Here is a 17,391-nt window from a genome sequence, read left to right as displayed (position 1 = left end):
TATATCTAAAACAAAATTTCATCTCAAAAAAACTGCTTTAGCACCGATTACAGTTTTTGGTGAGAAAATGTGTTCTGATTTCCTCAATCACTGGCAGTCCAATCCTTGGTTCCTGGACCGAGTGGCATGCTCCCACTCCTGTTCTGAGCCTGGAAATGGAGTTTACCTCAGGCGTTGGCACTGAAGCAAAAGTGAGCTATTGATGAGGGCTTCCCGAGATACTTTAGGAGCCCCAAGTTAAGTGAGGACAGGTGAGGGGCAGGAGGAGGTTTTAAAGCAGGCATTTGTAAAGCTGACGAAGGTGTTTAGCCTAGAGAAAAGATGCAAGAAAGAGATAGCAGCTGTGTTAATCTAGCAGATAAAAGACACCAGGTGAACCTAAATAAGTCTCTTTTTTTGAGACAGACAGACAGGGCCTCCCACTGAACCTGGAGCTCACAAAGCGGCTAGCACAGGCGGCAGGAAGCATGACTGGGTCTCTTGTCTCCAATTCTAGGATTTCCGACATGAATGTCAATGTATGTTTTCCTCCCACACCCCAGCTCCTGAAATAATGACTCTGAGGCTTAAAGATATTTACAAAAGCCTCGGCCATAACTAATGTCCTGTTTATTCTGTTCTTAGTTCTGCCACATGGTTGATTGCCTCTGCTCAGTTTCATACGTCCACCTTCTTCAGAATTTCAGGGCGAAATCCCTGTACCTTGCTCTGTCCCAGAATCCTTTCTTCCTCCCGGAACTCCCACCTCCTATTTCCTGCCTCAGCTATAGGCCAACACTGTTTTATTGATAGGTGATGATTCCGTACATTGCACAGAGATTCCTTGTACACCTGAGTTTTTATGTGGGCACTGTCAATTGAACTCAAGTCCTCGAGCTTGCATAGAAAGCTCTTTACACCATCTCTTAGTGTTGGCAAGAACCCCAGAGGTCAACAAATCCAATTTCTATCCCACATCCTGAGTTTGTTTTTAGCACTGCTCTCCCAATGATAATCTATCCTCTCAAACTAATGAGACTTTCCAATTCACTGATGGACTATGCCTATATATTCACACACACACACACACACACACACAATCCCCAGTAATTATTTTGGGTTGGACTTCATTGTACATTAACTTTTAATAGTGTTATAATATTATACTATAATAGTGAATTGGTGTTAATGAATTGTGCATATAGATTCTCTAGGTGCTAGATGAATAGAACCTATAGAATTGATAAATATAATAAAGGGATTTTCTTTTTTTTAGTTTAGCTTCTGTAACTTATTATACTAGATACTTTTCAGAATGATATTTAGCAAACATATTTTACTTTCTAGGGAGAATATATTTATTAGGAGAGATTCACCAAAATTCAAAAATCTACCAGTGTACTTGGTTAAGAGAAATGTTTATTGTAACAGGGTCCCGACCTTAGCACAACTGACTCCATGATGGACGTGCCATTCGGGCTGTAAAACTCAGCAAGTAGACAGTATCACCTGCCAACACTAAAACAAAGACTCAATCCAGTAAAGTCTATAGTTCTGGGAATGTCTCAAAATGTACTAACCTTGCTTTTAGGCTTCTGTGGTTCTGATTCTGGTTAACTGTTCTTTTTAACTGAAGCATGCCAACCTAGGACATGGTTTTTGTGTTTAAAAGCTCACCTGAGAAAGGCTCAGGGCTATGCTGGAATCCTGAATGCCGAGTGTAGCCAACGGCCAGCTAATAATGACTTTCTATTGGCTTAAACCTAAGTCTGAGCAGTCCTCTCTGAATAACTCACAGAGTTTCTCTTAATAAGTAAAAAATAAAGCTGGGTGTGGTGGTGCAGAACTGTAATCCCGGCACTCAGGGAGACAGAAGCAGGTGGATCTCTGTGAGTTCAAGGCCAGCCTGGTCTAAGAAGTGAGTCTAGGACAGCCAAGGCTACACAGAGAAACCCTGTCTCAAAAAACCAAAAGCAAACAAACAAAAAGTAAAGAACATCTGAGAGAGAAGGGAAACCAATGGGGGAGGGGGACATCTCTGGAACAAGCTGGAGACCTGTGATGGGGTAGGTTCCCGGGAGGATATGGGGGTGACTCTAGCAGTAGGGGACATGGAGACTGAAGTGACTATCTCCTATACCTAGGCAGGACTTCTAGTAGAGTGAGGAGAACACCAACCCACACACAAAACCATTGACCCACAATTTACCCTGCCAACAAGGTGAGCCAGGAAAAAGATAGAGCAGAGAGTGAGGGAAGAGCCAAACAATTACTGGACCAACTTGAGACTCGCCCATGAGAGAGAGAGAGCCAACCCTGGATACTATTAATGATACTCTGCCATGCTTTCAGACAGGAGCCTAGCATTACTGTCCTCTGAGAGCCCCTCCCCCCTCAGCAGTGGATCGAAACAGATTCAGAGACACACAACCAAACATTAGGCTGTGATCAGGGAGTCTTGTGGAAGAGTTAGGGGATTGGTAGAGGAACCTGGAGGGGATAAGAACTCCACAAGAAGACTAACACAGTCAACCATAGGGGCTTACAGAGAATGAACCACCAACAAAAGAGCTTGCATTGACTGGACCTAGGTCCCCTACACACATGTAGCTGATGAGTTTCTCAGTCCTCATGAGGTGCCCCAACAAACTGGAGCAGGGGCTATCGCTGACATGGACTCTGTCACCTGCTTTTGTATCCCTTGCCCCTAGCTGGGCTGCCTTATTGGGCTTTACTGGAAGAGGATGCACCTGACGCCACTTGATGTGCTTGTGTGGGGTGAGTTGGTGGGGGGAAGCCTCCCCTTTTCTGAGAAGAAGAGAGATAAGGGGGAAGATGGTCAGTAGAAGAATGGATAAAGAAACTGTGGTACATATACACTATGGAATACTACTCAGCTGTTAAAAACAAGGAATTCCCGAAATTTGTGAATAAATGGATTGAGCTAGAAATTATCATAATGAGTGAGGTAACCCAGAAGCAGAAAGAATCAAATGGTATACACTCACTTACATCTGCATACTAGCCCAAGGGGCATGTCCCACGAAAGCCTTCACTTACCAGGAAACTGGGACAGAGGGGAGGACATCCTATTGGGACTCTAGATGAGAGAAGCATGGGAGAATAATAGCAAAGTAGAAGGATCCAGAGGGTCCTAGAAACCTACAAGTAGAACATTATGATAGGCAGATTTGGGCCCAGGGGTCCTGCTCAAACTAAGGCACCAGCCAAGGACAGTACAGGCGGTAAACTTTAAACCCCTACCCAGATCTAGCCAATGGTCAGAACATTCTCTACAGTTGAGTGGAGAGTGGGGTATGACTTTCTCACGTACTCTGGTGCCTCACATTTGACCATGTACCCTGGAGGGGGAGACCTGGTGGCACTCAGAGGAAGGACAGCAGGTTACCAAGAAGAGATTTGATACCCTATGAGCATATACAGGGGGAGGTAATCCCCCTCAGAAACAGTCATAGGGGAGGGGAATAAGGGGAAAATGGGAGGGAGGGAAGAATGGGAGGATACAAGGGATGGGATAACCATTGAGATGTAACAAGAATAAATTAATAAAAAAAAGGGGGGGAGATAGTGAGAGGGTAGGACCAAGAAGAGAGGAGGGAGGGGCTGCGATAGGGATTAAAGTGAATAAATACATTTTGAAAAGAAAAATAAAGAACATACCAAACCGTTCTGTCCTCAGACATGATGAGCTTCAGATTCCACAGCAGCAAGGAATCTGTTGACAAAAGATATGGCAATGCAGAATACCAACTGGTCCTAATGACATGGGGAACTCAGGGAGTTTCATGACACAACAGAACGAAACAGATTAATGGACTAGTTGCTTTTCAGATTTAGAGCACAAACAGAGTCATTTAGAGAGCTATTCTCCTTGGGGAGTTTATCTTGATGCAAGGGCTTTTGTTCTTGTTCGGGCTCCGTGGTCATTAGTGGATCTCACACCCAGACCCCATCTTCCAAAAGTATGGCTATGAGGTCAGGGTGCATCCATGAATTCCCTCCAGCTGGAAACCAAGATACACAAATTTCCCTCATGCAGTGAATGTAAAGGTATAAAACTGACTTTTATACACTTATTTCCTTCAGAAGTGGGTTAAGGTAAAAATCACTGTGGCTTGCAGCAGCTGCTGGTCCAGAGCCTTTAGCCTTTGAGGTTCGGAGCGCCCAGGTGACGTATGAACTCTAGCCGTTGAGAGGTCCCTGTGTCCAGGATGACACAGTCTGTGCATTTTTCACATTTTAAGAGGCAGACACTTTAGGTACACTTTTCTCTTTACCCATTCCCCAGCCAGGGATAATCCCATATCTTGGCCTGAGCGTTGAAATTTGAGAGTCTTAACACACTTTCATCTTGATCAAAAATATCCAACATTGGAAGAAAAAAAGCAACCATCTGCCTAAGCAATACCTCCTGAGACAAAGATGTGTGTATATTTTAAATATATATTTTACACATTGCATATTTGAAGATGTGTTGGAGCTACTGTCATGGAACTAAGAGGATAGGAATATATGACAATTTCTAATAAGTGTATAATAAATTTTTGTGGATGCTGATTCTTTAACAAGTTTAAGAAGGAAGGTGCCATTTTTCCTTCTCATCTTAAAGTATCAAAATTTCCTGGCGAAACGCTTTACTCAGCTAATAGCAATGAGCTATAAAAGTAGCTGGGGGTGGGGGGGAGTCTGGAGAGATGGCTCAAAGGTTAAGAGCACTGTCTGTTCTTCCAAAGGTCCTGAGTTCAATTCCCAGCAACCACATGGTGGCTCACAACCATCTTTAATGAGATCTGGTGCCCTCGCACAAAGGCAGAATACTGTATAAATAATAAATACATCTTAAAAAAAGAAAAAAAAAGAAAGAAAGTAGCCGGGGAAGATACCTGTGTACTCATCATCTTTGGTTGACAAATTAACAAGAAAAGTCATGTTGTATTTTGAGTTTTTTGTTTTGTTGAGAGAAAAAAAAATTTAATACCAAACTATCTCTTTTTTGTGTTCAGAGTCTAATAACCTTGTGAGGAATGTAAAGTCTCAGATTTTACTAGTTGCTCTGTAACTACTGTGGTTTGTAACTACAGTCTGACAGTAGACCTGTGGTCATCCTTCATCCTCCCCTGTTCCCCCAACACACACCCTTCACCTTTTCTCTGTTCTTTGGAAGCTGCCAGTTCTCTGCTGTGTATAGAAAGTGTACAGAAAATCACATTTCTACACATTCTAAAGCATTGTGAAAGATCTTCTAGATAGATAGTAGCATGTAAAATTCAAAACCTCTATGTATATTTTCACTAAGACCCTTTTAAAGAGGACAAAATTAACTTGGGGAAGACTATGTGCTCTGCCCAGAATCAGAGTTGGGCAACACCAGAGGTCACCTCAACCCAGCTGCTTCTCTACTGACACGTGATCTCACAGGGCTCCCATTGTACCTATTCCTCTAATGGTACTTTTGGTTGTATCCTGAATTACTTGCTTGTCATATCAGTAAAATCTCTAGTACCTCATATAGCTCATCTCTGAGCTCCATACTGTAAACATACTGTCCCAGGTCGGTTGTTCGGCTAACACAGAATCTCTTTCTGTTACACATTTTACATATCCTCACAATTCTGTGTCTGGGACAGAAACTGAAAAGTGTGTGGGTGTGTGGGTGTGGGTGCGTGTGTGCGCACGCGTGTGCACTTGCACACGGGTGCTCTCTTGCACTCCTGCACACATGTGCATGCACACACATTTGGGTGTTACCAGGGCCTTGTGCTAAACAGGTTCCGTACTTCTGAACGGCATCCCCAGCACATGGCTTTTTGAGACAGGATCTTGCATTATAGCATGGGGTGGCATGGATTTGTGATCCCCTTGACTCTGCCCTCTAAGCACTAGAATTGCAGGAACATCCTACCAGACCTGGGAAAATTTGCTCTTTTCCATGATAATGAAGGTTATTTTCATAGACTGATTATTTTATTTGGTTTCGGTCTTAGCTTCTTATTGTTCTGTTCTTAGAAAATCATTACCAACTCATTCTAACAACTGGATTTGTTTTGAAATCTGCTTTCTTTGAGTCTCAAAATGGGTGTTTGCTAGTGAGTTCTTCTGACCATTAGTTTACATAGTAAAACATCCTTTTATCCAGGGAACATAAATCAAGGAGTTTTATTCAGAGCTAGGATGTCAAACCAAATCTGTGTTAAAATAATGCTCTCAAGCTTTTCAGTAAAACCCTTTTTGTTTTCTTTTGTTTTTTAGGTACCACAGTAGCACTTATTATTCTTGCTTTGGGATTTCTGCTCTCAGCTCAGGTTTCCCCACGGGTCACTTTCAGACCGATGGCTCCTTCAGGTCAAAATGCCACCTGCACAGGATACAGGTGAGATTTTATTATGTTTCCTCTTCTTGATCCAATTATGATTTTTTTTTCTTTTAACATTTCTAAAACTTAGAGGAATAGAAAAAGTCTTGTGTTTGCAGGCTCGTATCTGAAGAGATTGTGACAGGAAAAGGGGGCAGGAACTGTTAAGTATGAAAACCATAATCTTCAAAGACAGAATGTGAAAAACTAAACAAAAGTGAGATATTTGACACAATTTTGGCGATGTTTTTCTAAAAACTAAGATTGCAGATTAAAAGTCCATCAATCACATAGCAAAGGCAATTTAGCTCATTGCCTGCTGGCATCCAAATTGCAGGCAGAATAAATAACATCTGGCAGCTGTTGGACTTGGCCTACTGCACATGTTCATTGGACATGTGCTCCTTACCGAGCTTCATTGCTTGCACCCGTCTTCAAGTGGAGCAACAAGCTCCCCCAGCACCGCAACTCTTCCAGGGGACCAGGAGGAGGAAATGAAGGTGAAAGGAAACAAAATGTCTCAGTGTCCAAGCGTGGCCTTCGATCTTCTTAAGTCTAATGGTGTGAACATTGTGTGGCAGGCGGACTGAAGAAAGCACAGGTGGATTAGTGAAGGAATGGTTGGACGATTCCTAAGGAATGTTTCCTTCAAACACTGACTGGTTGAGTGTTTTGTAGCATAGCCTTAATATACACACACTAGCATCTCCAGATCTTTAGACACAGGTACTCGCTAAGACATACAGTTCCAGAATCTCAAAGCATCTATAAACTATGGTTTTATGCTATGCATTATTGCTGCACTTGAGAGTATCTATGGAATATCTATGGCATGAAGACCTATGAGGTTGTAATAAAGATGAATTAACATGTACAGACTGCCTAGAAGCTTGCTTGCATGTGTAAGTTCTCAGTATGTGTTGCAGCTTCTGATATAATTAATAAAACCCATAACAGCAGGGAAGACTGGAATGGTGGGGCTGGCTCAGAGGAAGCTAGCTTTGGGGGTCGGGTGTGTGAACTGAGCCTGAAAAGACAGGTGGAGTAAGGACATCAAGAACAGTGCGGCTGTGATGACCATACAAGTGGTCAGGAACTGGGTAAAAAAAAAAAAAAGCCTAGCCACGGGCCAGTGAGAGTACAACAGAGTAAGATGAGGTGTTGAGAAGGCCAGGTCATCCACAATGTCAGAGGCTCTTGTTCTTCGACCCGAGAACCCGAGCATTTGTTTGTGGAGATACGCTAAGAAGAGGAATGACTTGCCCCAAATTTCCATTCTATACTGTCTCTCTGGATGTGTGAGTTTACAAACACCATGCATTGGTATAGGACGGCCAGCTGTTAACAGATGTCCATGAGTGAGAGAGAGTTGCCTGGGCTGTGCAGGTAGCATTGGAGATTTAGAAAAGGAGATCAATTATCAACATATTCAAGAGAAAAAAAAATCAATAGGAATTAAGAATAAGTTAACCAAGGACAACACAAGTAGTAAATATCGAACCCCTACGCCGATCTAGCCAATGGACAGGACATTCTCCACAGTTATGTGGAGAGCGGGGACTGACTCTGACATGAACTCTGGTGCCCCATATTTGACGACCACCCCTTGGTGAGGAGGCCTGATGGCACTCAAAGAAAGAATAAGCAGGCTACCAAGATGAGACTTGATAGCTTATGACCATATAGTGGGGGAGGAGGTCCCCCTTGATCATAGACCTAGGGGAGGGGAATAGGGTGAAAGTGGGAGGGAGGGAGGGAGGGAAGAATGGGAGGATACAAGTGATGTGATAACAATTGAGTTGTAATCTGAATAAATTAATTAAGAAAAAGTTACGAACTAACCAGGGGCTAAAAGGGAAAGGAATCCTCCAAGGATTTGAAGTGTCTGTCTGAGGAGCCAGGTGGAAGGCACTGTGTGCGTGAGGTGCAGTAGCTGAATGAGGCAGGGTGATACGTTGCTGTGGGCAGATTGAACTGTAGGAGAAAATAGCGTGTAGGAATACAGGTGTGTGATAGCACAGGGCTTGGGAGGATAAGTCAGTGATAAGTGACGAGTCGGCTTCAAAGACGTGGATATGGTGATACCTGGTTCGCAGCTGAGAACTTTACTGAGACCTGACTACCCTTGTAATGTCACTGTACTTCACTGACCAAATGGACCGTGCTTTCTCATCCTTTGTGTTCTAGCCCCAGCATTGAGTCACAGATACCCAAGGTGGACAGAGCGTTTAATAAAACTTAACTTAAACGCCCCCTTCATTTAAGGAAACAGAAGTCCACATACATCATATCCTCTCCCCAAAGCTCTCTGGCTGACTGCTTATTCTTTAGGGGGTCTCCTGTGGAGTTCCCATGTCGGGGTCCCTTTGTGACACAACACGGCTTGCAGCCATTGCTTTTTCTAGTACCTTCGGGCCCTGTCTTCTTGCCTTAGACCAGGAAGGCAGTTTGTCAGTGAAGACTACCCAAAGAGTTGGAGAATGTCACTGAACCAATGACAGCACCTTACCTCTGCAGCACATTCCTTGCTGCCCTCGATGCCCTCTGTCAGTCAAGATTCAGCGGAGGGATGTTCCTCCGGCCCACTGTGCTTTTCTCTTTACTGCTTCCCAATGCGAACCCCAATCTAGAATCATAACTAGAAGTGTTCGAAGCCACAGGGAAGAGGGGCAGAGTTTATAAACACTCCCCACTAGGTTTCCAGGTTTTCCCTTAAATGCTGACTTCCTTTCATGCCTCCCCCCTTCTCTAATGCCACCAATATTAGATCAGTTCTCTACTTGTGTCTACAGAAGTCACCTTTACCGATTTCCTCTCAAATCAACCTGGATTCATCTTTATCCTTGATAGTAGGAGGCACCATGCCTTGAGGTTAGTCATCATAAAACTGAAGTAGACTATGTGTGTGTGGTGTGTGTGTGTGTGTGTGTGTGTGTGTGTGTGTGTGTGTGTGTGTTGGCTAAAATAAGCATATATGATAGTGGGGAAAGGAAGGAACACAAGAATACAAAGACGCTTAAATGACTCCTTCTGCACAGCAAGTTCACTCTGCGTTTTCTTCTGTCAATGACATTCTCGGTCTTCTAAACTAAGAAACAGATTTCACCTGCTCACAACCCCCACCCCGGGGGGAAGTGTTGGGAAGCAGTGTTCCCTTTATTCTCCATTTCTCCTGGTGGGACACTTCAAAAGATAATAATTCTATACTTACTACTCTCATCTCTTCTCCTTCCTAGCCACGCAGGACCATCCTCCATTGGTGACACAGCATTATATACCGTCAGGTTCAACCATAGTTTTTAATGCAGCATACGTCATAGGAGGCATCTCCGCTCTTCGCCTCTTTACAGAGCAGCATTTCCGATTGCATGAAATTTCCTACGGGAATCACAAACGGAATGAATATATTCAATTTGTTGCCAAGCATATGCGCTGCAGTATAAGGGATCAAACCTGCCTTATACATGCTAGGCAAGTTCTCCGCCACTGAGCTATAGCATCAGCCCTGCCTCACTTCCTTCTTTCTTTCCTCCCTTCCTACTTTTATTTTGATCTGACTTCTTGCTAAGATGCCTAGATCAGCCTCAAACCAGCAGGATTTACCTAAGCCTCTGGGTTATGGGCCTGTTCTACTATAACCAGCTTAAAATCCGTCCTTTCATGAACTTGCTATATAATGACATTCATACCTCATTTTTAACGTAGGAAAAGGCAGAGGTAGATGCAGCTACTCCAACAGTACCGTTCGTTCTCGCATCTTAGCGAATGCCAGTGCTATCTGGAGATTTCTGTATTTACTGTCATGGGACGTGATGATACTGGATTGCTGTTGCTGACAGTAGTGTATTCATAATTGAAGGAGATGCTTGATTTTAATAAAAGGTTAATGAAATAGAGATTTCTTTCATCAAATTTGTGGGTCCCATGTGAATGTTGTAGCTCACAGCAGTGAGCCTGATCTAATTCTTCCAAGGCGGTTGGGGCTTTCTCAGACTGACACAGCAGAGAAGGCCCAAGAGTATGAGAGCACTCTGGGCGAAGGCAGGAGATCCATTCTCCTCAAGAAATGGGGCTAGATTAGACTTTGACGTTGCTAGGGAACAAGGTCTGCAGGATGCAGAAGGAAATGAAGGGTCTTGGGTATCAAGGCAAGGATGGGTGGAGAAGGAGGAAGGTATCCCACAGCATCAGTCAGGGATTACCATTACCTTGGAGCTCTGTAGGGGATCTCTGCCTGACTCTGGGTGTGAATTGGGAGAAGTCCAGCAGCCCCAGGGAGACCAAACAAGGCTGAGGTTTATTTATGTTGGTGAGTGTGAAGACAGTATCTCTTTGGAGATGTTCAGGGTAGGCTGCTTAAATGTTAAGTGCAGAAGTTTAGAGGGAGGCATCTAGCTACTTTGTAATGGCTGCATGTCCTAGCAACCCATCAAGGGAGGTAGAGGAGCCAAATTTCTAAGTATGCTTTAGTTTTAAAATAATATTAATTTCTGTGAATTAAGTCCTTTCGCAGGAATGATTCCACAATTCTTAGGAGGAAGATATTATATTATTTTATTGTCTGGGAGGACTACAAAGGCTGGGAGGGAGTTTGTGTGACTTGCTGAAAGCCACATGGCTACTTTCTCTGCCCAGTGCCCTCCTTTAGTCATAGGGTCTTTCTCTGACTACCTGACAAGTCTATTGAAGCTCTGTGAGTTACAGAGAGATGCTTAGATCAGCCATCCATGGAGCAACAGAAGGAGCATCAATCTAGAAACTATATAGAGACACTAGGACTTTATTAAGACTCTCCTTTGAAACGGGCATGCCAAATGATTATGGTCATTAAACGAGAGACGCCCCAATGATCCAGCTACAGAATGTGCCACTTAATTGAACTAATATTAAAAATCCTTTAGGATATTTAGTAGCAAAGTTCATTTTGTAACAGAGATGAGATTAATAAACAAATTAAAATCACTTCCAAAACTTTACTATCCTAGCAATGTTGATTTGGGGGTGGGAGGGGAGGAAGGGTTCCTGATTCCAAGAGAATCTGCCATAAAAACAAATTGATTTGTGCCCCAGTGGAACCATGTGGTGTGGTGCTTGTTTTAGGCCGGGCGTGGTGGTGCACACCTTTAATCCCAGCACTTGGGAGGCAGAGGCAGGTGGGCCGCTGTGAGTTTGAGGCCAGTCTGGTCTACAAAGTGAGTCCAGGACAGCTAAGGCTACACAGAGAAACCCTGTTTCAAAAAACAACAACAAAAAAAAAAAAAAAGAAAAGAAAAAAGAAAAAAAAAAAGAAAAAACCAAATTGATACCTTAGAGCTTTGTCAGAATTTGAAATGGCTGTCTTTATATTCACAGATTTTTGTTCCTATCACTTTGAAATTTTTACATGTATGGGTATTTTTGCCTGCATGTATTTGCATGTACCATGTGTATGTGTGGTGTCCATGGAAGTCGGAAGAAGATGTCCCCAGGACCTGGAACTGTGATGGCAGGAACTGCACCTGAGTGCGTTAGAAGGCCACATGCCTTACCCTGCATAGAACTAAGTTCTCGGGCACCAGGCTGGACCTGCCTCTCTCCAGCACCCTATCAGCCACTGCCCACTGAATGAGTTCAGTCTCATGTGCCTTTCCCAGGAGACAGGCCAGAGAGGGACCAGTAGCCCTTGAGAAAGGGACAGTAATTTAGAGATTAAAAAAAAAAAAAAAAAAAAAAAAAAAAAAAACACCTATTTGGGTATATTTTAACTTATCCAGTGAACCTGAGATTCTTTTTCTCAGAAGCATTTCTGGAAGTAGTCCATTTGGAACTAGTTTAATTTTATGAATTGAGTTGATTTTTGTTTGCATATATTTGGTTCAGAAAATCTCCCTCCCCCCCACCCCCGTATTAAACAGCATTTTAATTTATTTAGTAAAGAGATTGGTATTAATGTGATAAAATAGTGATGTCAAATATGAAGGATACTAGCATATTTGTTAAATGCCCTATTTTCTGCAACTGGGGAGACTTGACAATTGCCACTCACTCACTCATTCACTCATTCACTCACTCACAGTCTGTGCATTTAGAGGCTTCACTAAGAAGTCGCTCCATTTATCAGGCTCCATTCTATTGCCTGGTACATGACACTGACACTAGCCATGTACAAGTGTTCTGCCAGCTGTGGGGGGAAAAGACACATAGTTATAGTCACTCTCATCAGTTTTATGTTTAAATCTTTATTTGCATAGTGAACCCATATGAAAGTCTCATAGTTTTCAAAATATTTGGTAGTATCTAGCATGTCATGATGTAATTAGAAATGGGCGAAAAAATATTTTTAAGCATTTGTAAAATTGCTATTTTATAAATGTTATCTAGTTTACAAATATTATCTAGTATTAAGTGGGTTATCATGCTCGCTAGTACAGTGGGGAAAATGATTCATTTATATTTTATATATAAAAAGAGAAATAGTATCTTTTATTGATCAGATGTTCTGAATTGCCTCAGATCCCTTTTTGTAACTAAATCACACAGTTTTATCAACTTAGAGAAGGAAAAGATAACATTGTGTGCATGCCGCGTGTGCAGCAGATAGGGAGTGGCCATTGTAAGCTTCCATGCATGCACAACATATTCAATGGTGATAGTGCGTGCAACGGATGGCTAGGATTCACATTTGAATAAGATGTTTATATAAGGCTAAGCACTGTGAAGGAAAGGAACTGATGGTAAATTCAGACTGAAAGCAGGACATGGCCTCCCCATCATGTGCAGCAGCAGACTTGCTTTAAAATGCCATGTCAGGATGAGACCTGATAGGCTGTGGTCATGTGGTGGGGGTGGGGGGAAGGAGGTCCCCCTTCTGTCAGAGGTCTAGGGGTGGGGGCTAGGGCAGAAGAGGGAGGGAGGGTGGGAACAGGAAGATACAAAGGAGGGGATAACATCAGGGATAACATCTTAATACATTATAAATAATACTTTAAATTTTAAAAATTAAAAAAATGCCATGTCTGGCCTCCCCCTGCCCATCAGAACTGCATTAACACTTTTTTCTACAGGGACACCAAAGGCAGGAGCTCAGGAGCCTTGTCCCAAGTCCCTAAAGAAGGCTGTCTGAGTTCACATCACATTGGAAAATACGTTTCAAAGTGATAATCTAGACTGGGAAGGCCTGAGGGAAAATTCAAGAGCCTGGCAGGTTGCTGGTACCCATGCTCCTGGCAGTGGCCCTGAGAAGAAGCAATGGGCAGACAGGCAGGATGAGTTGGGCCGATCCAACTGGAGCAAGGACTTTGGCATTTTTATAGTACAGGCATGGAAAAGTATGATCAGTTTTAATTAGAACAGGAGCCTGGTCAGGTGACGATATAGGCAGAGTGGAATGTGACCATGTAAAAGTGGCATTTCCTGGCACAGTCATGGGAAGGGATATTGGACAGTGTGAAGACAGGAAAGGACAGCACACAGCAATGTAAGACTGGAAACGGGGAAACTGTGTCTAGGAACACAGTCACTCAGAGCAGTTTTAAGGAACTCAATATTCTTTAGGATTTTCTTTTAAGGAAATTGTATAATAGATGAAAAAGTAAGATGAGGAGAGAAACATGCTCCAAGTTCACTGTGGGGGATGCCGGCCATCTCGACCATCTCCTGAGGGCCATGTAGTAGAGTGGGGTGCTTTTCTTTATGATATTGCTGTCTGTGGTGCTAGCTTGAACAAGTCTGATTTTTTTTTTTTTTTCTAATGAGTTCCTTCTTACACAGTTGCAATGGAGAGGAAGTCTCCTGGTAGCCATTCCGTGGCAGGAAAATGAGACTGGGGTATCTGATATTTAAAGCTGGCCCTGCCGAGGGACACCAGACGGCACAGGGCTCCTGCTTGGTATATTCCAACTCATCTGCTCCAGGCCATGGGGAGTTGGCAATGAAGGCATGAAGTAAGGAAGATTTGGAGGAGTGACAAAGGGAGGACAGTGATTACTGTACGGTGTGAGGCCTAACTAAGGTCATGGTTAGGGCCGAATGAGCATATTGTAGCCACCCATGCAAGGCATGCTACAGCCTGCATCCCAGCAGCCTGGTTTCTGAGCTGAGATCTTGTTAGGGAGGCAGGTTTTAGACCAGCCACTGATCTTGCTGTTGTGTCTCAGTGGTTTAATGAGACACATTTAAGAAGCCAGACGATTCTCTACAGAGTCGAAGTCATCGACTTCTGAGTAGAAATTAAGAACGTTCTAAATTAGCCCATGTCAATGTTTTAAGGATTTTTCTAAGAGGCGATACATTGAGCTACACCTTGCCTTTATTGGGTTACTGAATGACAACAGGCCACCTTTAATCTCCCCTGCTTGCTAGACATGAAACTGGGGCCTTTATTTCTCACTTCTTTAGCTGGAAATATTTGGATTTCTTAGAACCAGATTTGTTCTAAATATATAATTACACCGAAAAAAGCATATTTGCTTCTCAGAAGGAGCACATGACTGCCTGATTTCTAGTTCCATTGGTTTCTTGATTCTACCTCCAGTTCCCCAGCACTTCCCACAGTTGATCAGGAGTCTCTGCTCTGCTCTGAGCACCCCAGCACTTCCCACAGCAGTACATGCTCTGTCTGCATTCAGTTCCCAGCACTTCCCACAGTGCTGCATGCTCTGTGTGCATTCAGTTCCCCAGCACTTCCCACAGTAGTGCATGCTCTGCATTCAGTTCCCAGCACTTTCCACAGTGGTGCATGCTCTGTCTGCATTCAGTTCCCCAGCACTTCCCACAGTAGTGCATGATCTGTGTACATTCAGTTCCCCAGAACTTCCCATGACTGAGCATGGTCTCAGGTGTTACACAGTCTCAAGACCAGGACTGCAAGTTTTCCCATCACACTTGTATAGCATAAAATCTCTCTAAGTAGTGCTATTAGCTCTTCTGTATTTTAGTGCTATAATTTAAAGCATCTCTCTCTCTCTCTCTCTCTCTTTCCCTCTCCCCTCCCCCCCACCGTGTGTGGGTGTGGGTGTAGGGGTGTGGGTGTGTGCATGCCCATGCATGTGTAGTTCTGCCATGTAGACTTGGAGGAAATTGTCTTCGTAGTTCCTTTCAGAAAATGAATTATAAATATTAATAACCTCCTTGTTTATTTTTACTGCTATTTGCCTATTCAAAACAGCTTTTGTCTCTGGCAATTTAAAAAGAAGCTGCAGCTTGTCCTTTGACAGTTAGTTAGCTAGATTCTTTTTTAATTCATGACCCAGGCATTCACCTTCAGCCACTCATCTCTCACAATTATTTTTCAGAATAGGCTAAAAGTCCACCACAATGCCAGAGCTACAACGCTGCCCGGCCCCCCAGGAAGCCAGCCTGAACTGGCCTAAATGCTGCTGTGCAAGTAACAGAAGCTATGAGCAAGGTCTTACTCCTTGAGACCTGACAGTTGTAAACAGGTCGGTCAAAGTATCATGCCCAGAGGTGTGTCAGGGCAAAGCAAAGCAAAGGACTGGTTTCAAAAGATTTTTATACCAATAGGAAGGAACTGAGATTCCTTTCATTCAGCAATTCTTTTACAAAGAATAGTATTTTTATAAATTTCTTGTTAATTAATTTTCTTTTAAGCATATACAATTTCTTGGACTGGTGAGATGGCACAGTGCATACAATTTTGACAGGTTGTGTTCAATCCCGAGATACCATGCTGAAGGAGAAAACTGATTCCCAAAAGTTGCATTTTATTTCCCACGTGCCCTATACACACATGCATGCAAATCATCATCATCATCACTTAAATAAAGAAAAAAGAAACTATACACTTTCTTAGTGGTAGGCCGCAACTATAGTTTTTGCACTTGAGATCAACATTTGAGCAGATCCCTATAGGACCCTATAGGATGGTAAGAAGGTGCATGTGAGGGCCCAGTGAAACCACCAAGCAGGACCACTCGGTAGTTAGGAAGGTTTATCTGGGGGGATTCAAACTGTCAAGGCTAACTCTTGGGGTATGCTGTGGCAGGAGCAAGCCTATAGGCTGGAACTGCCTGGGAGTTGGAGTAGTGGGAAGGGCTTTGCTGTCCAGAGCAACCTGGGAACTAGCTCCAGTGGGCTGATCTGTTGTTATAAGTTTGTTTGAGTTAAAAGGGAGCTAGATGCCTTTTGCCATAGGCGGTTGACTACAGTAGGGGACAGAAAAGCGAAGTAATTGCTATTCCTGACAAACAGAAACCACTTCACAAGGTGTCTGAGGAATGCTAAGTATAAGCTTTTGCCTATCTGTTAGCAATCCTTCCGTTTACCCAGAGTCCACCCTGTGCTCAGCCCACACTGTCGTTTATGACACTGTCACCACAACGCTACCATTTTAGGGCCAGTTTTGGACCTAACAGCATTCTGCTCTCACATTTTAAGGAGTGGAGATTTTCGAGTTAAAACGTACATTTGGCTTAGTTGGACTATGCATGGGTCCTTTGGGGTCATGTGTTCAGAGCTCCCTCCTCATCAAATATTTTGAGGGGCAGGCAGGTTCTTATTTTTCAGTGAGAGATTGTATATAGAGGTTACCTTTAGGAAAGAACAGCTCCTTCTAGCTGTGCTCTTAGTTAATGACGTTTGCTAAAGCCACAGTTATGAGATATGTTTTTGGTAAAAAGGCCATTTGGCCGCTCTCCATGGTATGTAATGTTTACTGTTAACTTCAGAATGTCAAGTGAGTGTTAGACATATTGTGTGTATTTAGGACAACTTTTCATAAAATAGTTTATGTGGTTGGAAAGGAAAGAAATCTAGGTCAAGCATGACGGCATGCTGCGGGAGTTTGTCTCTCCTCTAAAGGCCTGAAGGCTCCATGTTGAGGTAGGGACTGGCAATATTGATTCTACCCAGCATCCTTCTCCTGGGACAGTAGGAGCCCAGTGCTCTTCAGTGTTTGCCTTCCTTCCATTGAGAGCACCCTGGAGCATTGCGTGCAGTATCAAGAGGACTTTTCCTTTAATACAGGAACAAGGAAGACGCCCCATAAAGTGTGGGCTGTGTTCCAGGGAGAAGAAGAGCCATTAGAACAGTTAGTCATGGTG

General features: G+C 43.3%; 1 protein-coding gene across 1 annotated transcript in view; it reads left to right on the top strand.

The window, feature by feature from the left end:
• The window catches only part of Slc2a13 (solute carrier family 2 member 13), a 280,523-nt gene that overhangs the window by 205,651 nt on the left and 57,481 nt on the right, over nt 1–17,391 (top strand). Inside the window, exon 6 of the mRNA XM_051160231.1 lies at nt 6,250–6,370. Coding sequence (XP_051016188.1) covers nt 6,250–6,370 — 121 coding nt within the window. The remainder of the gene's footprint in view (nt 1–6,249; nt 6,371–17,391) is intronic.

This window comes from Acomys russatus, chromosome 17 (genome assembly GCF_903995435.1).
Source record: "Acomys russatus chromosome 17, mAcoRus1.1, whole genome shotgun sequence".
Taxonomy (NCBI): domain Eukaryota; kingdom Metazoa; phylum Chordata; class Mammalia; order Rodentia; family Muridae; genus Acomys; species Acomys russatus.
The sequence above is the reverse complement of the archived record's forward strand: the minus strand, read 5'-3'. Positions and strand labels throughout refer to the sequence as shown.